The sequence below is a fragment of the Eublepharis macularius genome, chromosome 3 (genome assembly GCF_028583425.1).
Source record: "Eublepharis macularius isolate TG4126 chromosome 3, MPM_Emac_v1.0, whole genome shotgun sequence".
Classification (NCBI taxonomy): Eukaryota; Metazoa; Chordata; class Lepidosauria; order Squamata; family Eublepharidae; genus Eublepharis; species Eublepharis macularius.
Genome location: NC_072792.1, coordinates 141,379,453 through 141,403,872, shown reverse-complemented (window position 1 = coordinate 141,403,872; position 24,420 = coordinate 141,379,453). Strand labels below are relative to the sequence as shown.

General features: G+C 39.7%; 3 protein-coding genes across 4 annotated transcripts in view; 1 reads left to right on the top strand and 2 right to left on the bottom strand.

Moving 5' to 3' along the window:
• SENP7 (SUMO specific peptidase 7) overlaps window positions 1-14,113 on the bottom strand; it is a 72,437-nt gene extending 58,324 nt beyond the window's left edge. The window contains exons 1-4 of one of the 2 annotated variants that reach the window (XM_054973339.1): window positions 14,027-14,113; window positions 6,954-6,997; window positions 4,322-4,429; window positions 1,797-1,894 (exon numbers count right to left, since the gene is read on the bottom strand). In XM_054973339.1, coding sequence (XP_054829314.1) covers window positions 1,797-1,894; window positions 4,322-4,429; window positions 6,954-6,989 — 242 coding nt within the window. In that variant the 5' untranslated portion in view covers window positions 6,990-6,997; window positions 14,027-14,113. Of the gene's footprint in view, window positions 1-1,796; window positions 1,895-4,321; window positions 4,430-6,953; window positions 6,998-13,869; window positions 13,927-14,026 lie in introns of those variants that run through there. The other variant, XM_054973340.1, reaches the window with a different exon arrangement.
• On the top strand, window positions 13,906-21,168 carry LOC129325585 (putative protein FAM172B). Its single transcript, XM_054973341.1, has 3 exons — window positions 13,906-13,979; window positions 19,000-19,060; window positions 19,949-21,168. The coding sequence occupies exons 2-3, from the start codon at window positions 19,025-19,027 to the stop codon at window positions 20,975-20,977; spliced, it is 1,065 nt and encodes a 354-aa protein (XP_054829316.1). The 5' UTR covers window positions 13,906-13,979; window positions 19,000-19,024; the 3' UTR covers window positions 20,978-21,168.
• A 450-nt stretch (window positions 21,169-21,618) lies between these two features.
• Window positions 21,619-24,267, bottom strand: TXNL4B (thioredoxin like 4B). The gene is made up of 3 exons (XM_054973342.1): window positions 24,052-24,267; window positions 22,841-22,992; window positions 21,619-22,004 (listed from the first exon to the last, which is right to left on the bottom strand). Exons 1-3 carry the CDS (start codon window positions 24,181-24,183, stop codon window positions 21,839-21,841), a joined length of 450 nt encoding a protein of 149 aa, XP_054829317.1. The 5' UTR covers window positions 24,184-24,267; the 3' UTR covers window positions 21,619-21,838.
• Window positions 24,268-24,420: the final 153 nt, after the last annotated feature.

Here is a 24,420-nt window from a genome sequence, read left to right as displayed (position 1 = left end):
AAACCTCCATTAGTCTGTTGCTTGCTTCCTTTACCATCTCCAAGTGGACCCCACCCCCCATTCTACTGTAAGCACCTCTGCACTGCCCAGCTATTGGCTCTCATATGCAACCTGCTCACTATTGGTCAGGCAGCTGCAATAAACAGAAAAAGAAAGGGGAGGGGGGAGACTAGGGCAAAACAAACCACCTACTCAGATAGGAATCATCTTGTCAGTTACTTTCCCTGTCCAATCACTTTGATACATTCCCTAATCATTACTCTGAAACAAAATAGGCCCCCACTTATGATTTGCTGTTTTGCTAAACTCCCTTTTCTCTCACTTGCTCTTATCCTTGGAAATAGTTTAATGGGGGGGGGGGTTCTTTCTTTGAGGGGGAGGGCAAGGTATGGAAGTAGGTGGGTTGTGAACTGCTTTTGACTGTAAAAATGTTTTGTGCAGAGCAACTGTTAATATGTAAATTGGCAAAATGCCTTTTAAATTCCCCTCAGAGTAGGCTGGAGCTGCACAGTTGTTAGCAGGTAGGAAGGGATGTAGTCTTAGGAAAGTCCCACTGATAGCTGAATGTAGTAGGAGTGCTTAGGTTTTTCTTCTGCTCTATTAATCATTTCTTTAGGCAGAAGACTGAGAAAGGTGGTTCTGTTGATCAAACTGGGATTCAGATACCACAACAAACCACAGTTCACACAACAGGTACAATTAACAGTTTAAAAACTTCATTTAGTGCCTACTAACAAATCACTGTTTGTTGGGCAGCCTGCATTTGGACATCACATCAAATCAGCGTTTCATCAACTATGGTTTATCATACTATATGAATACAGAAAAGAGTGAGTCAGAAACAAATCTCCATCACATGACACATCAGGCAATTGCCTTGGCTCATTGTAGTCTAGTGAAAATGTTCAAACTTTGCTCAGATTAGAACACACAAATGCAACCTTTTTCTACCAGCAAATGAAGGGCTATTTGATCTTTACTAAATAACCAGGCATATTTATTGCACATTGTGGAAGTTCTGTTGGAATCAGTGGAATTTCCAAGAAAGATGTTAGATGTACAACCTGGATTCTAGAGTTTATACCAATCACAACTTCATGAACCACTACAAACACAACAGATTTAATAGATTGGATCCACAGTTTATGTTCCGCTAATGGTGGAGTCTTCTGCCAGTGCAAGCAGCCTTGCTTTGGAGGAAACAGTAAGCTCAATAATACTGTGCAAGTATTAGCAAGATTTTCTTCTTCAGACTGATTTTTAACAGCTATGGTGGCATTTTACGTTTTACTGGATAATGTACTGGGTTCATTTTCAAGATTTGCAAGAGTAGAAAACAAAATGATACATACTAGAAGCTATGAAAAATAGCACAGTATTATGGATTCATGGTAGGTTGTCAATCAATTTAAAAAATCTCAGTTGACTAATCATGTGTGTTTTTATCAATTACTACATTAATCTATTGAATCTATATGAACATGCATACAAGAAAAGCAGCTCTTCTGAAGAAAAAAAACATACTTCCTTTGTTTTTAAATGATAGTATGCAGATTCCTGCAAATATCAGCTTAAAAGTGGCATTCCTTTCCATGAGAGAGAAGAGGGAGAATTCCTCTCCTAAGACGACGATCGCCATCTGCAGTTTTTATAAACCTTTGTGTTAAAAATAAATTGGAACATTGGAAACTTGCTGCCTAATTATAGTTAACCAAAAGTATTTTTTACAATTATTGCATTACACAAATGACTGCACAAAAGTATCTGATCTTGATTTCAAAATTTCCCCTGCTTACCCAAATGCCGCTCCTTCATCATTTATGTGACGTTTCTCAAAGGGTCTTTTTCTCATCCAGTTTGAGTGATACAAATTATTTCTAGTTTCCAACTTCCACTTAAATGGATCATAGAGGGAAGAAAAGAATGGAAAAATTGTTACAGATGTAAAAACATTACTGGAAAAGTGAAGAGAAAGGAGGCATGGCTTGGAAATGTGAAGACATAAGAAGAATTCACCATTCAATTTACCCAAATGATGTTATAACACCCTTGGTATAACCAAATCTAAGCCTCATCCAGGCAATGAAAAAACCTCTCATTACCAAGGACAAAATGAATGTAACTATTTCTGCAATGCAACTTGACTAGGAATTTGTTTTGCGAGTATAAATATATTCCTGTGTTCAGTTTTCAACTGAGAAGAAAGTCTACAATCTTCTCCCTCTAAAATAATTGTATCCAAATGAATATACGAAATCTTCATTTAAGATTTAATGTATCTATGCAATAAAGGTATAGAACTATGTAAATTAAAATAAAGCTGGCAGATTGTGCCATGAATAGAGACATGAAGGCCTTGGTGGTGGGAGGAAAGTCAGAAAATACACTTTTCCCCGCAAGGATTTTTTTCAATTTTTTCTGATTATAAAACCTGGGAAATTATGGGGAGCATTAAACACAAAATTATCCTATGAAATATTCTCTGTTTTGTAGTTTCAAGTGGGTAGCTGTGTTGGTCTGCACTTGAAGAGCAAGATCTGGGTCCAATAGCACCTTAAAGACCAACTAGATTTCCAAGGTATGTGTTTTTGAGAGCAGTGAATTATACTTTTTATACTTCAAGTATACTTTTAAAAGGAAAGGTTTATCACTCAGACTCTATAGCATGAAACAGTATGGAGCTTTTTTAAAAATGGAAAAATCAGTAAGCTTAGATTAAAAACTCTTAAGAATTTTGTTAAATTCCTTTTTCAGCTAGTAAAATGCTTTTTAAGAAAAGGTTTTACTCACTCAAAATATAAAGCATGATTTTTTTTAATGAAAGACAATCTGCAGCTGTAGATAGCAGTAGTTACAAGGTACACTGTAGACATATACAGGATATGTTTATTATATGAATAACTGAATAACAATTAATAAGCTATATATAATGAGCTGCTAGTCCTACGTATTGTAAGTGCATGAAACTGTTTCTGTTCAAATAATACACTTTATTTTCTTTACCACAAAATTTATTTTCTAACATAAGAATAGCCCTGCTGGGTCAGAACAGTGGTCCACCTAGTCCTGTCTTACACAGTGGCCAACTAATTATTCTAGAGGGTCTTGCCCCAATGTAGTCTCCTGTCACTGGTATTTAAAGCTTACTGTCTCTGAATGTGGAGGTTCCCCTTCAGTTATCAATGGACCTATCCTCTATGAATTTGTCTAATTGTCTTTTAAAGCCATCTATACCAGTTGTTATCACTAAAGCTTTCTCATATCAACTTCTATTTCTCCCTACATCTCAGGAGACAAAATTTAATATACATGTGCTTCAGTAGCACAGAGTGCAATAGTTTGCATCTCTCTCAAATATTGGGTATACTTTAACTTTTGCTTGTATTTGCAGTGATACTGTAAAATTCTATTAACATGCCCAACAATTATACTTTTATATGCTACCTTTTCATTTTCTGTCATTAAAATAAAAAAATATGTCAATTGAAATGTCAATTAAAATAGAAAAATAAGTTTCTTAGGAAATTATTGCATGTATTCCAATTTTTCCAAATATTTCCCTTTTATCAGGGAAAAGAAGACCCCAACTTCACTCTGCCTATTATGAAGGCACACTGAGCGATGTGAGATTAATCACTTCCTCTCAGCCTAACCTAACAACAGAGCTATTGCTCTGTGGACAAAATTAAAGAAGGGAGAACAATTTTTAAGCCGTGTGCCCTGTGCGAGAAGAGGCTAATAAATATATGTGAGGCCCCGCCCCGCCGGCTCCATCTTCCCCACGTTCCATCGTCCTTCTGGCCGCCACCAGGGGGAGGTGTGGAGTTCCCTCCGCCTCAGACCAGGCAGGGACAGTGGTTTCAGTACCAGCGCCTGTCTCCTGCCTGCTGGTCTGTGAGCCTTCTTCCCTCTCTCTGAGCCTTGATCACAGCCAGCTACTCCTCCCCGCATCTCCCCTGCCCGGGAGAAGCTGTCCCCCCTGGTGAGTGCTGGGGGCGGTGGGGAAGGCTGGGGGTCGGGTCGGGGCACCGGGGGGGTGGGAAGGACCGGCTGGGCCCAGTCCGGCGCAGGCGAGGCCTGCTCCGGACAATATACAAAAAAATGTAAAAGAAAGGCAACGTGACCAAACAACTGACTTTTACAATATTTTTAACAGTCAAACGTCAATTACACAAGATGCCATTTACTGATACAGTTTGTCATAATGAATATCCTTTAGTGTTTAAAAAAATGTGATGCTTTTTCCTTTACGTAACATAAAAAGAAAGTCATGTTAATTAAAACTAGCATGTAACACAGACAACAAGTAGCTTCTCTTTACCTCTTTTAAAGAGTAGTCCCATAGGTGTGAATCTGGGAGTCTGGACAATGGGGACTGATTATGGACATCATCTGATTGTGCATTTGCTTTCTTCTTTGGTATTCGAAACTGAAATAAGATTTTACATTCACTTTTGTTATACAAAAGAAAAAGGAAAACAATAATACCAAACACTAACATACAGATGGCTTATTATATTCATATTAAATGGCTGTAAATAATAAATGTACAAATACTTATTAACCACAACTGTATATAAAACCAGTCTTCGGTTTCTTATAAATTTTTAAGCTGACCGTCCTACTGCTTTCCTCAATATCGTTCCTGTATTGATTCAATGGGTCATCTGACAAGACCTAAGGGTTACGTTCAAGATTGCATTTATATGGGAAGCAATGTAACACAGCAGCTGCAAGTGGACATTCCCCATCCCTCTACCACCGCCACCACCTCCTTTTTTCCTCCCTCAAGACAGCAATTATGACCCCCTCCCCTGCAGCCCAGAAGCCCCGCCCCCCGCACACACTTCCTTCACTTTTATTTTCCCTGCTGAGGCTTTAAAGGTTGAAGAGGGTAGTGGAATGGTGCACAGCAGCAAGCTACCCCATGCCATGCAGTTTGAACCAGATCCCCCATGCCATGCACTTTGAACCAGATCAAAGGAGGAGTTTTTAAAAGCCCCAGAGTCATACTCTGAGCAAAGTTCAATAGCAACTTAAAGACTAACAAGGGTAAGCTTATACCTTGGACACTCTTGTTTGTTATAAGGTCCTACAGAACTCATGCCTTGCTCATCTATGGCAGACCAATATGGCTACCAGCCTGAAATTGTACTCTGAGCAGAATATTATGTGGACATTCCCATTTAACTTGGGGGCTTTGTCCATTACATCCAGGGAAAAATCTCCACATGGAAGCTGCCAAAGGACTAAAAAAAATTACTTCTTGTTCTTCCTCACAGTGCCACAAAATGGTTATATTTTGTACATATTTCATCCCTACATCTGCAGGCTCTTGTGGGGGGGGGGGGAGCTTCTTTATACTGTTACAGACTCCAAATGATTTGCTACCACTCAGCCATTTCTCAGGAATTCACAACCCTTGTGGCCAAAATGAAGCGGCTCCTACTCCATCACTATTGACCAAGCACAACAAATAACCACCAAAAATGAGAAAAGGGGGGAAATGAGAAAAGGGGGAAACCAATTAAAATGAAAAAGGTAGCAGAATTGAAACATATTATGTTTCATGATAAAAAGGAAGGGTGGTGAGCAAAGCTTAACAACAGTGATGATGACTAAGCAATATCAATGGAAATAAAAGAATAAATCTTGGATATGTGAAAAACCATGATTTATAGTGTTAATGGATTTTTGTTGGACCTCTCTTCTAGAATTCATATATGAGCATTATTCAAGCAAGACTTTCACACAGGAAGGGTAAAACTTGCTTTAGTGAGAAATTCCTTCTCTGCTAAGTAATTAGGCTGCAGTTGGCTTGAACTCAAAACAAGTGAATGAATTCCATTTTTTATTGTTTTCATTCCATGACCAAAATTTTAGCCTTGGAAAAGCTTCTTCCCAGAAGTGTCTTGAACTCATAACAAAAATATGGCTCCCGTATTTGAAGTGTTTATATTACAGTGAGATCTGACTGTCCTGTCACTCAAGCTTGCATGATGCCATGTATCCTGGGAAATGTAATTCTGAAGGGATGTTTATATTAACCTTTTTGATTTTTTATTCTGTAACAATTAGTGCTAAGGTATATGAAGTTCTCAGATATAACTGTTCTTTATGCATATAAACTAAGGAGAAGTGTGCATCTGAGCTTAATTTGAAAATAACACTCATATTCCTTTTGTATCACTGTGCCTGGACTCTTGGAATATATTTGGGTGAGTGGTAGTAGGGAAATTTATAATTGGCAGCAGAGTACTATTTTAAAAAATCCCCTATTATATGGATAAGAAAGATGAGATAACAAGGGGTAGAGTAAAAACGCACTGAGGTTACAAACTTAAAAGAAAAAGAAAGCCTCCAAAAATGGGCGATCAGTACTGAAAACCACAGAAAAAAGACAAATTGTTTTGTTCATGTTATTTTAGAATATCTATGGGTCATCCTAGCACAAATAGCAAAAAGCTTGCCACAGAACATGAAGAAAAAGAGAAGGAGCAGTGAGATCATTAAGAATGTATCATTAGTGCTAACTAAAATCTTGTTGTTATAGCACAATATCCAGATAATGTACTTTTTCTAAGAATATTGTGTTTGTGTGTGTATGTGATAATACTACTACTTAATATTTGTACAGTGCACTCAACAATCAAAGCACTTCAGAAACAGTATCACCTAATTCTTAAAGCAGCCCTGTAAGATAGTTACATTTGTTTATATTTATTTAGCAATTTACACCCTACTTCCTTCCTCAATACAGACTCGAAGCAGCTTATAAAATTTTCCCCACCTCCATTTTATCCCCACAACAGCTGAGAGCAACTGGTCCAAAGTCATCCAGTGAGATTCCATAGCAGAGTGGGATTCAAGCCAGGGTCTCCCAGATCCTAGTTATTATGAACTGACTGCCCCCACCACCCAGAAATAATAGATATAAACCAAGGAAAACTTACTTTAAATTGACCAACACTTTTCCCATGCCCTTCCATAGCTGTTGCTGAAAGACAAAACAGAAAATAGCATTTCACATTATGCTATAATTAACATTTCCAAAAGGAGGTAATTAAGTTTCACAGTACCCTTGAAGATAACTAGTATTTCTCAAATGTTAAAGGTACACAAACCCCTTGTGAATAGGAAGGCCTCTCTGGAAATTGCTTCCTAAGTCTACATATAGCGCCAAGGCAACTGCTGTTGTTCATAAGGTTGCCAAGACATAAGGAGGACATACTAATTAGACTGCCATTACTTTTTGCTATTTTAAGGACATTATCTGATTGTAAGCAAGTCTTATCACTCTTTGGTAAGTTCTAAACCAAACAGAGATGTAGATTAGAATATCAACCAATTTTACCTTATAAGACATCTTGGAATAACAATCTATCTTTACCAAATATTACCTAAGAAAGAAAGAAAAAGTCCCACGTATCAGTGCATTCATATGCATTATTTTCTGTCATGGATACAGACTGACAGTTTTTATACAGGCTCAGCACAGATGTAATGCCATCCACTCTTCTAGCTATGGTGTGATGGACAGGACTGGTTCCAGGTCCTCTTCTCCTGAAAAACAGCCAATGAGAGCAGGCAGGATGCTGGGACAGTGACAAAATGAAAGTCCTTTGGAAGATTGGTTAAGGGCAGTTACTGGGGGAGAAGGTCTTTGGAGTTGCTGGAGAAGGCAGTAGAGATATAGCTGGCCGTTGACTCCTGTTCTGATATGTTGTAACATTCCCTGTTTAACCACAATGTATCTATGAATTTTAAAATCATCCACTCAAGTGTCCTATTTTGTAAATAAAGTTTATTTTTATTTCCAGTTTAAACCTGGCTGTCTTGAAGTTGTTGGCTGAGAATTAAAACATACACACAAACCTCAAACACTCTAGTCATGACCCATGGGGCAATATATTTAATCTAAATGGTAGCAGTGTATGTTAGGGAAAGTAAACACCAAGTTCCCTTTCCCCAATAGCCCCGGGCAGTAGCTGGGTCAGGGGAAGGAAATAGAAGAAAAAAGCTGTGTGTCTGATGGAGCCTCTGGGAAGAGGAGAGAGAGGACCAGTGTGGATTTCGGTCAGGGCTCTCTGAAAGACAGGTGGTTAGACAGGTAGTGGGTTGTGATTGCTCCTAACTGCCTGAAAAACCCCAAACCTGTGAAGGGAGGTTTCTGGTGGGTGTCAATGTCATAAGGGGGTCAAATATGCTTAGAGTATCAAGGATGCCCCCACAGGTTCTTCACCTCCCTCCTATCTCTTTCTCTTCAGGCTTATGTGTTTCTTCTATTCTTGCTTGCTTGAACATCCCCTTTTTAGTGCTAGCTATGGTTAACATTAATGATAATGGTAACTAAAGTTTGCATTTATGGTTAAAACCATCTTCAGATCTATTATGTTTTTACAGCCTACGCAGTTAGTCCAGTTTATGCTTATTGGTTTCAATGGATATAGAATGGAGTGACTCCATTCTATATACTGCAAGTGCTCTTGATGAAGTGAATTGTACAGCTCTGGTAAATGGCACGTGGTGGAGATGGTTCTTGTGTGGTATGATTCTTTTTATGGACCATCATTGGAGATGCATGTAGAATGCAGGGGACTAACACATGGTTTCTAATAAGTCTACGTTTTATCACCGATGCTTTTACTATCTATATGAAATTGCCAGGAGAGACTTCCAGATTTTGGAGTTCGATGTTAGCAATATTTCATTAACTATCTGTCTAGGAGTAGCTGCTCTAAACAGATATGGTTAACTAGGATAAACTCCACACAAGATGTTGGCAGTTATTTCAATGCTTTGGGAAAAAATGTCTCTTCTTGGGACAGAGGAGGTTATAAACCCCCTAACTGATTACACCCCCTCCCACTTCTTTGTCAACCATGTTAAGCTATGTAAAGAATGCTCTTACAAAGCGTATTGTCAAGAAACATGCTACCCCTGTCCAGAGGATTCCACTGTGAGTTTCAGCAATTAATAACGGAATGCATTTTATCTGTGAATGAATCAGTCTCTTCTGACTGCCAGTTAGCTTCTGACTTCCATTCAAGTTTTCATATCTAAAGATATGATGGTGTCCTGTACCAGGAATGGATATGCCCTTCTGCAAGTAGAAAAACTGAAACTGTCGGGCATGTTCTGCTGCACGGTTCTGATGATCTCAGAAATGCTTTTATCGCTCTTATCCTCCTCAAACCCCCTGACAGACTAGAGGAATTGTATACCTCCCTCCCTTCTTTTCACAGACCTTAAACCTGAGAGACAGAATTGCCTGGTTTTGTGCAGTCACTAGAGTCTACTGTAGCTCACCTATTTTTTAAATAATTATACTTGCTATTTTTATATATTCCAGGTATCAGTTTCTTTTGTAAATATTTTTGCTATTGTATTTTTACTCTGCTTCTCTATGACCATAATAAACACTTCATTCATTCTTATATCTAAAGCTATTCATGGCTTTGAATGCACATACTTTAGAACCTGCCTGTATCAGACAGATACAATTTATACTCCAAAGGGCAGGCCAGCATATTCGGTGAAGGCATTTTACTCTATATAATTAGCTTTTTCTCTTAAGTGTGTAGGTTAATCTGAGTCACAATTACTGTTAACTGAAAGCTTCTCTTAGTTACAATTATCACATTTATTGAGATGTCAACTTTTTTGACCCAAAGCCTACTTTGGTCTCCAGTCTTATGAAACAGCCTGCTGGAGGAGGTCCATTCTTTAGAAAATCCTGTAATAGCACCATACTAAACAGAGTTGTGTTCTTCTGAGCCCACTGACTTCAGTGTACTGAAGTCCATTGACAAAGGGAGCTTTGACTCTTGAAAACTCATACCCTAGAAATCTAGTTGGTCTTTACTAGAGATGGGCACGAACCAAAATATGGACCAAAGTTCATGATGAATCGGTGGTTCGTCAGAGCCCATTTCTGATGAACCGCCACGAACTTTAGACTGGTTCATTTGGTTTGTTTTTTGGTTCGTCACTGCAGACAGCCTGGCACCAATCAATCAGTTTCCTAGGCAACAGGGGGTGGACTTCTTGCAGACCTTCTGCTGACCAAGAAATGGCCTTCTGCTGGCCCCAAAGTGACGATTTACTGACCTGGATGTGACGTTTTCATGAACCATGTAACAAAATGGATACCAAGGCTGAAATGAGTGCCAGTTGCTGTTAATCTGTCTTTAAAGGGGGGGATGTTCCCCATGAGGGTTGATGGGCTGTAGGGCCAGGGAGAGGCCTGCAGGAGTCTTGGTGTGGGATGCCCTTCTTCCTGGACTACAACTCCCAGCTGCCCCGGGCCAAGAAAGTGCGGGAAAAATAAGGGGTGGAGCCTGAATAGATAGACTCAGCTGAGCCTGAGGAGAAAGAGGTGTGAGTCACCTTCTTGGTTGAAGGAGGGGACGCTCCTGCTGCTGGGTGAAACCCGGGTGCCTAGGCCCTAAATGTGGAGGGCCTGGGAGGCAGCAGAAAGGAAATAAAAGGTGAACCTTCCCACAGACCACCACCCCCTTAAGGTAGAGTAAGGAACAGTGTGGTAGGGAAAGCAGACAGCAGTTCTCTTCAGTTTGATTTTCTGCCCTATGAGTTCTGAACAGGGGAGTCTACCCCTATGTGTTGTGCCTTTACCTGCTTTGTATATAGTGCTCTGTATATAGTTAATAAATTATACTTTTTTGAATATAAAGAACCTTGTGGTGCTCTGACTACGTAAACTCCCCCACTTGGCACGCTACAGGAGGGGAGGGAGCCCAGGAGAACCTGATCAGGCCAGACCTTGGTGGGTTGCCAATTATCCAGGGCCCACCCAAAGATTGGGGAATTCACTTCCCAGTAAGGAACCTCAGCCAGAGGGGTCTCACTGCCCCTCAGTCAGGCAGTGTATAATTCAGTGAGTGGTGGCAGCGACGAAGAAGGTGAGCCACGCCCACCAGGGACGGTGGGAGGCGGATAGCGGGGCTAGCAGGCCATTGACGGCAGCTCAGTTGCCCGGACTGAGAGCCAGCGCCCGTTCCTCCACAAACCAAACAAACCGGTTCGCGAACCAGGGCAGGTTCGTGAAAGTTCGTGGTTCATGAAATGCGACAAACCATGAACCTCATGGTTCGTTTTTTTCTAGTTTGTGCCCATCTCTAGTCTTTACTGAACATGAATCTTGCTCAGTGGATTCTGTGTGACTCTGGTTAGGATTTCAATGTAAGTCAGTTATTTTCTGCATTGCCTTTTTGCTATTTTTAATGTGCTAGTTATAAGTGATCAAAAAGAGTCCAGTAGCACCTTTAAGACTAACCAACTTTATTGTAGGATAAGCTTTCAAGAATCACAGTTCTCTTCGTCAGATGCACAGAGAACTGTGATTCTCGAAAGTTTATCCTACAATAAAGTTGGTTAGTCTTAAAGGTGCTACTGGACTCTTTTTGATTTTGCTACTACAGACTAACATGGCTAACTCCTCTGCATTTATAAGTGATGACATTCTCCACTGTAGTCTTGTTAACAGGTAAGTTGTTTTTTTGTTGCTAATGTCTAGTCAGAAGCAACTTGATAGCACGTAACACACACAATGTTTGGTGCTCTGCTGAACGTAAATGGGTATCTTGTAGCTGTTTTATTGTATTTGCTTCTAAGATGGCTGATTGTAAACTATCTTGAAATTCCTGGAAAAACAGGGCACAAATATTTTAATAAATAAAAATATATTTGGCAGATATGCAATGTTTTATGCATGTGACAAAGCAGGTTCTAGCTCCCAAAATATCTGTTAGCATTTCATATGCCATCAGACTTTTAGTTATGAGAGAGCCACTTTGGTGTAGCGGTTAAGAGCACAGGACTCTAATCTAGAGAACTGGGTTTGATTCCCCACTCCTCCACTTGAAGCCAGCTGGGTGACCTTGGGTCAGTCACAGCTTCTAGTAGCTCTCTCAACCCCACCCACCTCACAGGGTGTTTTGTTGTGGGGATGATAACATACTTTGTAAACCACTCTGAGTGAGCATTAAGTTGTCCTGAAGGGAGGTATATAAATCTAATGTTATTATTACTTTAAATTGTGTTTTACCTTTGTATTATCTTGTTTCCGTTACTGAAAACTGTATCAAGCTTTAGGAAGAACAGATTAATAAACCCTTTAAACAAATATGTCGGCATTGGTCATGTTTACCTTATGAGTGTTTGGGGAATAGTGTATCACTAAAACTGAGCAAGCAGATGAGCTGGGCACCAAGACAGGCTCACCAAGAGAACAAAAGAGGTGGGAACACCTCCCCAAACCTACAGGAACAGAATACTACATGTTTTCTTTTGTTGTTTTACATCTATTAAAGGAACAGATAGAATCTTTAGGCTATCTAACAATTATGTCACAGAAAAAAAGATGTTTGCCTTCTCTTTTGTACACATTGATTCTTACTAAGGCATAAATTCAACTGATCATTCCCATATCCTTTTTTTTTTTTGGTTATCATTAAGCTAAAGAATGTTCCAACAATGAGTTTAGACAAAAACAAAATATGCTGCCCATGTCTATATGGGATTCCACTGTTAGTTCCAACAATTAATTACCTAATGCCTATTCCCTGTGAATGAATCAGACACTTTCATACATTTTCAGTTTGCCTTTCCTTCATGGAGCTGAGATTGGCATACATGGTCTGCCTCTTCAGCATTTTATTTTCATGATACCCTTAGAAGGTGAGTAGACCAAGATCAGTGAACAAGTGCCGTGACAGAGGGATATGAACCCAAGTCCTAGTCCAGCACTCTAAACACTACATTTAATAGTCTCTGTCAGCTGAGCCTATGTCACAAAATACATAACCAATAGTATTTAATATAGAAAACATTTGGTGCTAATAAATAACTTTATCATACTTATAATTAGGATAGTAAAGTATGGATTTTTCAGCAACTTTTTAGTGCACACTTTTAATGAAGTATCTATCCTTTCTAGAAACTTTAATAAGTAGAATACAGCAGCTTTTGGGGACATTTTAATAAAGAATACAAACTTATACTGCAATGCCAATAAACAAATGGAGAAATGAACAAAAGAAGCTATGTGTAACCACAAGATAGGAAGCTCCTCAACAGGCACTCAAAAGAACCTTCCAAACTTTTCCTCAACAAAGTTTACAGCTCATCATGCAAAACTGAATAGCTTTTCCTAGCATGGAAATGGTTGGCTCCCTCTGCTAAATTCTAGACTGTCAGACAAACGTTAAATGAACACAAAACTTGTCAGAAAAGTTCATTAATGAATTCCCTAATCCTAAAGAAACAAGGTAGACAGAGAATGCAGTTCATCAATTCAGGGATGCAACGTATGCGATAAAGCGAGCACTGACTCAACAAAGCTTATGCTGGAATAAAATTGGTTTGTGCCCAAAGGGCCCCTGCTTGGACTGCTGTCTTATCGTTGAGATGTTTCTTGTAGAACACAAGATTTGAGCCCACGAACTGATCAACCCGGATTAAAACACACACTCGCCCGCCCCAAAGAGCAAGCAACACCGTACAGTGCGGGGAGCGGGAAGACTTTGGACGATAAGATCACGCCGCTTAATTCTCGGGTTGGTTGGAGAGCAAGACCGCCCAGCCAGCCACACTGAATACAGCAGGGCTTACTTGCGCGTAAACAAGCTCGGGCTGCTTCTCCGGTTTCCCTCGCCACCACTTCTCAAGAGAGGCCCAGAGAAGCCGCCCACAAGCCTCGTAACGCAACGCCCGAAGCTTTATTCTTTGCTCGCCCTCCGGCAATGAAGGAAGAGCCTTTCTATGGCGGCCAGAAATTAGGCCACACCTTCCGCCCCTTCACTCTCACTCGGCCAGAAAAGCCCACGCGCCTCCTTCGCCCGCCAGCACCTTTCTTAACCCCTCAGGCTGACGCCGACTCCGGCCAGGCTCCAGCAGCACTCCGACGACCGGCAGTTTCCGTCACAGGCGCCGCCCCGCTGGAGCCCGGAAGAGCTAGGGTAAGCGATTGCGTTGCTAAGGCCGCTTTTCCCTCTGCAACCCTTACCTAAACTTCTCCTTCGGGCCCAGTTAAGGAGGGCAGTTGGGACCTCGCCTCGCTGCTGTCAGACCTCCTTTCTCCAGAATAGTCTTCGCTATCTCGGGTGTCGGCTCGCCGTGTTGGTCTCCAGAGTCCCCCAGCTACACGCCCCTTTCTCCTCTGCTTCCGTCGTTCTCGCACTGCCCCCTCTGTGTAGTATATAAAACCGTCTTGCCCCTGAAAAAGGACTTCATTTGAGGAAAAACTGTTTGTACACGCTGTGGCTGGCGGACTTGAAATAAAGAGCGCGGCATTCTTCAGAGTATCCCCGCTTTTACTGGCTTGAATCCAGCGAAGCGAACGGCGAGTTAAAACGCTAATAAAAGAACAACGGCCTGCCATTGTCAAATTCTTGGCGTAAGCGGTCGCTTAAATTTAATTAATTGGCTGCTACAAACTAACAGGGCAAACTCCTTTGAAGCCAACTGATACACACACTAAAAGGAGATGTTTACATATACTAGCAAAGGAATGTTTTGATTGCACCCTCCCCCTTCCTCCCCCTAATTGCCTCTTCTCTCTCCTCCTCTTCTGTATTTGACCAGTCTCTGTATCAGGCATCTGACGAAGAGAACTTGATTCTCGAAAGCTTATGCTACAGTAAAATTGGTTAATCTTAAAGGTGCTACTGGACTCTTTTTGATTAAATTTAATTGTATCAGTAACTAGCTCAAATAGTTGGTTAATATCTTAGAACATTGAGTGCAGTGGTACCTTAGAGACCACAAGATTTTTCAGGATATAGTAAAAGCTCCCTCCAGATACCTGAAAAAGGGAGTTTTGACTGCCTGAAGATATCTAAAGAAGGAAGCTCTCACTCTGGAAAGCTGAAAATCTTACTGGTCTCTAAGGTGCTATTGCACTCAAATCTTGCTGTTCTACTGCAACCAACATAGCTGCCTACCTCATATCTTACAATTATCTGAAATAGAAATTTCCTAAACTTTGTTATTCATAGTTTAAAAGTAAGCTAATAACCAGTGTATAGGTTTGCACTGAAATGGTAAACTCATTATCAACAGAACTAGAATTGGCATTCACAGAGCTTTTCCTTATGCGCAAGGACTGGCTCCTTGTATGAGACTCAAAGTATGCTACAAAATGATAAAACAATGTTATGAAATTATAAATTTGTTATAAAATGATGCCAGAAAAATGCGTTGTTTTTAAGATACTACCAAAAAAGACACTACCTTTTGGCCAAAGGGAAGGAAAAAATGCAGCACCTACTTCTGAGGATATTGGTGTGCCAAAAATAAAAGAAGATAATGGTGTCCTTGATGCAACAGTGACAAAAAGGGTTGCTGACCTTCAGGTGGGACCTGGAATTCTGGAATAATAACTGATGTCCACAATACAGAGATCAGGTCCTCTGGAGTAATGGCAGGTTTGGAAGGTGGACTCTGGTTTCACATCCCTGCTGAGGTCCCTCCCCAAAGTCTGTCCTCCCCAAATCTGCAGGCATTGCTGAAGCTGAAGTTGGCAACTGTCAGTCTATGGAAGGCAGGACACGCCAATTTCATCTCCCACCCCTTGCAGCAAGAAATCCAACGTCTCTTGAGTCAAAGGTTCTTTATTGAGAGAATATATTCAGAATAAGCAAGTGTCCATAGATAATCCAAAGGCTGAGAGCAGCTTTGGCTGTACACAGAACTCTTGTTGAGAATGACGTGTTAAGGTCAGCAACAGTATATCAAACCCTCCAAATCCCCCCCCCCTTTGCTAGCCCAGCTAAGATAGAATGTGAAAGTAACAACTCCAAGGTCGCTGCAGCCAGCCAGACTCAATAAGACCGTCTTGGGAATACAGCTGCTCCTGGGAACCTGTCGGCCAAAACAGATACTGGAAATTTACAGCAAGGGGAGTAAAGCAAGATGGAAGTGCTGTGGGTCACAGTCCTGACAGCAACCTATTGAAAAAGCCAAGCCCTAGTTGTGTTGCTAGTGACTCCATAGACCTGATTGGTGCCTGTGTGGGTCAGGAAGACATAAGCCATACCCAGGGTCTTCTCACAGTGCCAACACTTTAAAGGCTTTGCTTGTCACACCTTTCGCCCCTCCATGTGCAACTGTTAAGCACGTGCCGGGGGGGGGGTGCTTATCCCTGTACTGTGATATTTATTTGATGTTTTTATGTAATGCTTTTCAGATGGATTAAATCCCACAAATAAAATTGCTTTTTAAAAAAGTTGTTGGTAAGATGCACAGGTCCATTTTTGTTGTTTCATGCAATCAAAGCGGCTTTGCTGAGTACTACAGCATTTGTTAGAAACTGAGAGAACACTGAAAAGCTGATCTGTCAGTTGAAATTAAGGGAGGGAATGTTTTCCATTGTTGTTGCCACCTTATAGCTCCTAGTATCGATCCAATTGCTGAGTCTCGTGGTGTCCCTGTTGGTAAAGTCAGTAAATTCCAATCAATATATTTTTTAGAACTGTTATTAGCTGCAATAAATATTTTCATCAGCTTATACAACATACTTCAAAATGCTTTTGAAATGCCATCTGGCTTCAAAAGTGGTTTTGGCATGAGGTATAGGGGAGGCTGTTCCTTTCAGTGTGCAACTAATGCAGAATAGCTTCAGGGCTTGGAAGCTAATAAATTACAATGTTACAATATTACATCACTATCTACTTTAGAGACTATAAATAATATTTGGTTTTTCCTTCAGTGTCTCCCAGAGGTTGAGGACAAGGTGCAACATTGCACTTGTTTATTATTTTTATTTATATATGTTCTTTATAGTCTGCCTTTCTTACTGAGACTCCAGGCAGATTACCCACCAACAGTCAATATGATCAACAGCTGGGACATTCAATAAACAATACAATACAGTAAGAATAACAGAAATTTGAAAACAAGTAAACTACAATTCAGAGCTGAAAAAATATGTTAAGCTGAGATGGACTTGCATTAGCTTTTATGGGTGTAGGATTTGAACTTGGTTCTCTGATATATAACTGAAACCCTCGAATTCAGGCCTGTACAATTTGTGAATCTTTGAGGGGAATGCTGCCTGCCAGCCATTCGTTGGGACCTGTCAGCTTCTACGTAGATCTTTGCTTCTTGCTTCAGATTAAAACACTGGGGTATTTTTAAGCACCTGGGAGGTTAAAACACTTGGCTACACAAGTTGTGAGGGTTGCTTATCAGCTATACTATATGGATCCTATTTGGAAGTAAGCCATCTGAGCTTTCAAGCACGTGCATGATCTGGAATTACTTATTCAGTCTCTGGAGTGGCCCTTTAAATAAAGAATGTACTCGACATTTTCAAAGGCAATGCAAACTGTGTTTATTTACTTGGAAAAGAAACAACAGCAGCTGATAATTCCCAAGTTATTGTTTACAAACAGCCAGAGTGGGTCGTGACAGTCACTGAGGCAAGATCTTGGCTGTGCAGGTGGCACTGGTGCACCACTGTTGTCAAAAGTTCAACCCCCAGACAGTAGCTGTCATCACATCCCAGGATGGAAGGAGATTGTCACCACCATGCTCTTCCTTGCCCTTCCCACTTGTAAAAAGACAGTATGGGGCCTGCACAAGCTGTCAACTAGGGCAGACTGTCCTATGAGGGGAAGGGGAGACAAATGGGCAGGAATGTTTGAAGCATCTGAACTGATCTTATTTGTTTACTTCCTTGTGGATGTGTAATCATTGCATTGTTGAGGGTTTGTTTGTTGATTTGTGTACTTTTAGGCCAATAGATTAAAAATGTAAAGTAACTGAGTAATTTGAAAGTGGTGCAAACTGTTCCAGCCATCCCATAACAGTCCTAATGTGAAACAGGTCATCCTGCTTGGGTAAAGAGGGAAAAGATCTAGCTGTAATCTAATATGATTTATAAGTTAATTCTTAGTGATAAGCCATACCTGTACTCTTATTTGAAGCGCATTTTTCCTTACAAAAACAGCAGATGAGTCAACATCTTCTATGGTGGTGGTGCTGAAATACAGCCTAAGCACCATAAATTGTTCAGGTGTAGGTTCAAATGGCTCTCAAGATCATGATGGAAAATGTTATTATTATTATTATTATATTTTAGTCATTTGTAGTCTGCCTTTCTCACTGAGACTCAAGGCAGATTACATAGTGTGAGATTAGAACAGTCAATATCAAGGACATTTCAATAAAAATGACATAGGGTATATAAATGCAAATTTACAAAGACATAACATCAGCAAAAGTCCAATACAGAGTTGAAGAAATGCTGAAACAAAGCGTAAGTAATTCTAAGACTGATATTAAACAACGTAAAACTACCCAGTAGGATCATATTTAAAGCAACAGATAAACTTTACTATAGACTTCATCGCTATGTACTATATCTTTTTTAGTGAAACATCCCTTTGAGACCACCTCGCCTTTTCTACATGCTGTAAAGACAACTTGCTTTTGAGTTGAAATATAGAATTCTTTGATGTTTCTGGTTTTGATGTTTCTGGTTTACAATTCAGAAAGTGCTATTATTGTTGAAGATGCAATCTGCTTTTCAGTTTGAACTTCAGCAATATAAGTAGTAGTAGCGGAAACATCAAATGCTTCATTGATTGCATGCGAATCTATCCTGTTGTGCATGTATATAGCATGCGTATTCATTTTTAATTCTGGTCATTAAAAAAAACAGCAGTAGATAGAATTTGATGGCTATGAAGTATAACTATGAGGTGGTATTTAAAGAAAAAGGAAACCAGAATAGTCCTTAGTAAACATCAGTTTAAGAAACACTGATATGTGGGAAATGACATAGATATCCCCCAATATATGCATACACTACATATTTTAAGTCTGATTTTAAACAAAAAAAGAATTGGATGATTGGTTATCTATAAATTGCTTCAGATTCTTAGAACTGACACTATAACTAAACATTTATTAGAAAAGGACAGGGGGAGACATTGATTTGTGGCCCATTATAATGCTTGAAATCTGTTTAGACAGATCTCTGAAGAATAACTGAAGTATTATGAAGCCTTTGCCATTACTTTCAAGCAGCATGAATGTAAGTATATTTTACATATATTTTATACATAGCTGAAAATCAGCATTATTTAACAACGGTGCTTCAAAAGATTTCAGTAGGAAACTGCTGAATTAAACGTATTCAGTAGATTTGATGGCACTAACCAGGGGCTCAATAATTCTCATTCTCTTAGCATTAAATTGCTTAACATAACTAATAGTGAAATCCTAAGCAGTTACATCAGTCTAAGCCCCCTAATTTCATTGAGTTTATACTGGAGTAACTCTGCTTAGGTTTTCACTGTAAGTGACCTGTCATATCTCCAATTACAGCTGTAGTGAATTATCACTATGTATGCTTTTCAGATTTGCATATAAATATCCCAAACCGAGCCAGCTTCCATGACACAGTAGGGATTTGATCTTGGGTCTTCCAGATCCTAGTATGGCATTCTAATCAATCACTATAATGGTTGACTGAACTCTAACCCTTTTTGGGAGTAAGGCCCATTGAATAAAATGGGACTTCTGAGTAGACCTGCTTAGGATTGCTCCCTTAGGCATTAAGGCCTTGATTCTATACACACCTAGTAGAGCAAGTTCCACTTAATTCGATTTACTTATGATTAAATCTGTTTAAGATCACACTGTGTATCACATTGATTTCAATGGGAGGTATGCCCAGCTTGGCCAGTGAAATCAATGAGATGTAAACATATTTAACTTTGATTGGATCATGTGAGCTGATGAGAGGGGTGGTGTGGATGACATTTAAAATTGTTAATGAAACTAAGATGAGAGTCAGTATCCAATGAAAAGTCAGTTCTTGGCAATCAACAATATTCTTAGTGTTGACAGACCTTGAAAATATTTCCTTGAAAAAGTATGCCTTTATGACATGATCTCTCTTCATCTATTTCATTTGTAGTGGTTGAAAATGCTTGAGGATCTAAGCTTCAGAAAACTAATATATGGTTCAAAATGTCCCGAAAAACTGAATTATGACTTTAACAAAAACGGTGAACTTAGGCATGTAGATACCAATGAACCTTTTAATTTTAATTATAACAATTCACTTGATAGTAATCATAAACGTTATGAAGCTCTTGGACACTTAATTATTGAGTATGTTTATGAGCTTCTGGAACAAGTTTGCAAATTGCAAAAAATTTACATCCCAATAGATGGGGCAGACAATGAGCCTAAGAGTTTCATTTTCTTAAGTGAGAATGCATTAAGAAACTGCCCAACTCTAGTTGTCCTGCTTCAAGACCGGGGAGTCTTTCGTGCTGGTCAGTGGTGTCAAAAGGCCATAATTCATGAAGGGCTCCAATATGGAACTCAGATACCATTCATTACAATGGCTTTGCAGTGCAGTTGGGAAGTTATTGTGTTAAATCCCAATGACAATTACATTGCTCTGAAGACAGAAAAAGAAGAATTCTCTTGTGTTCTAAAGTCACCACATGTCATCCCCAAAAGATACAACAGTAGCCCTGAAGAGCATACAACTTATGTTTGGGACCACTTCATTTCAAAGAGTACAGCTGGGAATGTGGCTTTTATTGCTCACGGCTATGGAGGCCTGGTCTTCATTAACTTGCTCATGCAGAGAACTGTTGAGGTTATGAATAAGGTGTATGCTGTTGCTCTTGTTGACTCTACTCACAATACAGTGCACCAGACACAAGGTAATTTTCAGATACGGGAATGGATCCAGAAGCATTGCCGGAAATGGGTGTCAAATAATAAGCCTCTAGATAAAGCAGTAGGCAATTCTATGAAAATGGATTGTCCTACAGTCTCTACAGGAACAGAAAAACATAGTTTTGCACCCTCTTCTAGTCTACACTCCATTTTCAAGTATCTTAAGAATGAAATGAAAGTCAGCACTAAATCACATTTCGTTCGTTCCCCTATTGCAACAAGGAGTAGAAAAGTCATGAAAAAAACATAAGCCCGTATATTGCTCATACTCCTCTCTGTCATCAGTAAAAGTGGTATATTGCCTTATAGCTGCCTTAGCTATGTATCATTACACATATTTTAGACATGAAACATTTTCTTTAAGAGAGTTACAATCACTATAATATACTGTAAAGTTAATTCTGAATTAAATCATATTATTTCAATGGAAATTTGTGTCTTTTGGAATGTAGCAGCTGTTACTTATTCTTACAGTGTCATAAAATAAAAGGTAATTTATGGCAACATTTGTTTTATTTGAAAAATATTGGTATAAACCTATTAAAAAAACTGGATTGCATCCTACCAGATTTCTATTTCCAAATTAGGGAGCAGGAACAATCTCACCCAATTGCCCTCTTCACTATAGCCCTGTGACTTTTATACATGAAAGTCCCCAGTCCTTGGTATAACCTTTGGAGGAAGGAGCCAAAATGACTTCCCTGAGCTAGTGGAAAGCTGGTAAGAATTAACCCACTTACTGTGCCATGCTAAGCAAAACCAGGAATGTTTTTGAAATCAGTTTTGTCCAGAGTTACGCTCATTTGATTGCTAAGAAATTAACACTAGTTAATACGACTAGCTTAAGTTTAAAGAATCCGCAACATTCAAGAAATTAGATGACTATATAAAAACAGCCTGAAAGTATTTATTTGATATTTCCATATAACAGTTCAGTTTCTTTAATAGTGCAAATGACTATTCCAGTTAACTCATGACAGAAGATCTATCTTGTAATTACTAACCAATATGATTCTGAGGATAAAAAGTCTGAATTCTCTTCTTTCCTCTGATCATAAATGTTGTCACACACTTGAAGAAGGTTTGGATTGATAAGTCTTCAGTTGGGTCATTAAATGTCCTGGTAGAGGAGATCATATTTAGGAATATTCTTAGGATCAATTGGACTTTGGACAATGAGTTTTCCACGCATTGCTCCACGGTAAATCACTTCAATTAGATCTATAAAGTCTTGTTTTGTTTTGAAACTTCCGATGAATTTAGTATGATCTGGAGATCTATGTAGGAAAGAAAACCAAGTGATAGCAGATTATTAGTATATAGATTTTACATTCTGAAATGTTTATGACTCAGTGTGTGATGAATGCTTTATATATTGCTCTTCAAAGTACTTCAAACACATTAGATAGTTGTAATCCTTCTAACAGCCCTATAAATTTTTTCAATATTATTTCCGTATTGCTGGGACGGCATGTGTGAGAGAAAGTGGCTTGCCTAAAGCCTCCTACTGAATTTTTGGCATAAGTAAGACTTCCCAAATCATACCTCATTCTCTTAGCTATTCCACTCTACCAGTTCAATCGGTAATTGCTTAGCTTTTTAAGGTGTTACAACATTCATAAGAACAGACCTGTTGCATCAAACGAAAAGATCCATGTAGCCTAGCATCCTGTTTTTGATAGTGTATGGCTAGATGCTTCTAAAAAGCACATAAACATGACATGATGGTAAGAACCTTCAACTACTTTTCACCCTTCCTGCAACTGTTATTCATGGGCATATTGCCTCTAAATTTGGCGGTTCGATTTAACTATCAGTGCGCCAATAGCCACTGACCTAATTTCATAAATCTCTGTCATGCCCATCCCTGGCTTTCCTTCCCCTAAAATAAAGAAAACTCAAATGTGTTAATTTTCTTTGTAGGGAAATGCTCTAACACCTTGATTTTTTTTTATTTTTACAATTTTGTTTGCTGCTGTCTCACTCCCGCTCTCAAGTACAATCCTATGAAGAGTACATCCTATGATGTAGCTTGTAAGCATCATAAATGACCTCTTTGATATTAAGCAGGGTTATCGATATATATGGGATAAATGCGTGCAAAGCAACTTACCCATAATCCACTTTCATATGCTGCCCATTGAAAAAGAAGACTGTTGATGGAATATAACTGATGTCAAAGTACTGGGTGTATACTGGCACCTTGTTTACATCCACCAAGTAAATTGTAGCCATTTTACTTAAATCATGAGCTGTTTTTGCAAGCTGTAGAAATTCAGAGGGAAAGGTGATATTATGTCTGAGTGGATAAGAAACAAAATCTTAAATCACTACAGCAAATATTCATTGTTGAAAGAAGGATGAGAACTGAATCTGCAATACAACTGTGACTTGTGAGGTGGGGTGGGTGGGGGGAGATGACATATGACCTGAATACACAAGGCTAATAATGGAAGTTTAGGTTGGTGTTGTCAAACTGCCTAAAGCTGGGATGGTAATGGTTTGGGTTGTTACACTTATGTGACTGTCTCACTCATTTTATAAGGATGCTATTTAGCAATGCTGGCACGAACTTCTGCTTCCATCATGGCAGCTATACTAGCATAACCCTCCATTTATCATACACAGTACACTTCCAGTAGAAGCACGGTACTCAGGAATAAGTCTCTCTGATATGAATAGGCTTGCTCCCAAACAAGTGCATTGGATTATAGCTCTCAACAGGTCTCCCCCCCACCCCGCCCGCCCACCCGGTGCCAGCAAGCCCTAGGACTGATTTCACCATGAAAGATGTTTGCCAACACTAATGGATCAAGGACTGTATTATTGTGCACATGCACTCAGGCACATAAAGAGCAACTTTATACCTATTTGCTTTTAAGTGCATTTCACCGAAGTCAGTAGGACTTACGTACTTGTGTGCATGTGCTTACCATTTGATTTAAAACTTGTGTCCCATCTTTGCCCCTTTCAAGGCTTATGTGGCTTGAACCACATCAGCACCATCATTTAAATAATACCCACAGCAATTTAGAATTCAATACCCAGAGATAAAGTTCAAGAAAACTCTTTTCCTGAAAGCCCAAGAAATTATGGCCAAAGAATATTTATTTTAAGGAGGTATATACGAACAGAGAGGTTACATAGAAACCCCTTCAAAGAGTGGAGAAAGTATAGCCTTCACTTCATATTTTAACGCTTTTATTGGAAATGTAGAAAATTATTCTCGGGAAACGTTTACTCTTGTACGGCGTAATAATTAAAATATGAATATCATGCAAAACAGCCCACTGTTGCGATCTACAGAAGCAAACCTCTGCTCACAATATCATCCAGCTGCAAGCAGACAAGATCCTTATCTCTACCAAAACGAAGCACCAGGACTTTCTCGGCCACGCTCTTGATCGCCTCATCCACTTCCTTTTTGCTGCTTAGTTTGGGCAATAGGAAACTCATAACGACTCAGCCTGAAAGCACCAGCCGCCCTCCCCGCAAAGCCCTTCTCAACCAGTATTCTTACTGGCACACACGGCGCGCGCGCACGAGCCACTAAAGGCCGCAGGAACGGCCGGCGCGCCAAACCTTCCACCAGCGTCAGTTGGGTAGGTCACTTCCCGCACGCAGTGATTGGCTTGGCGGCTCGCCTATCAGAGCCAACTATGTAATACGCCCCCCCCCCCGTCTCAAAGTTCT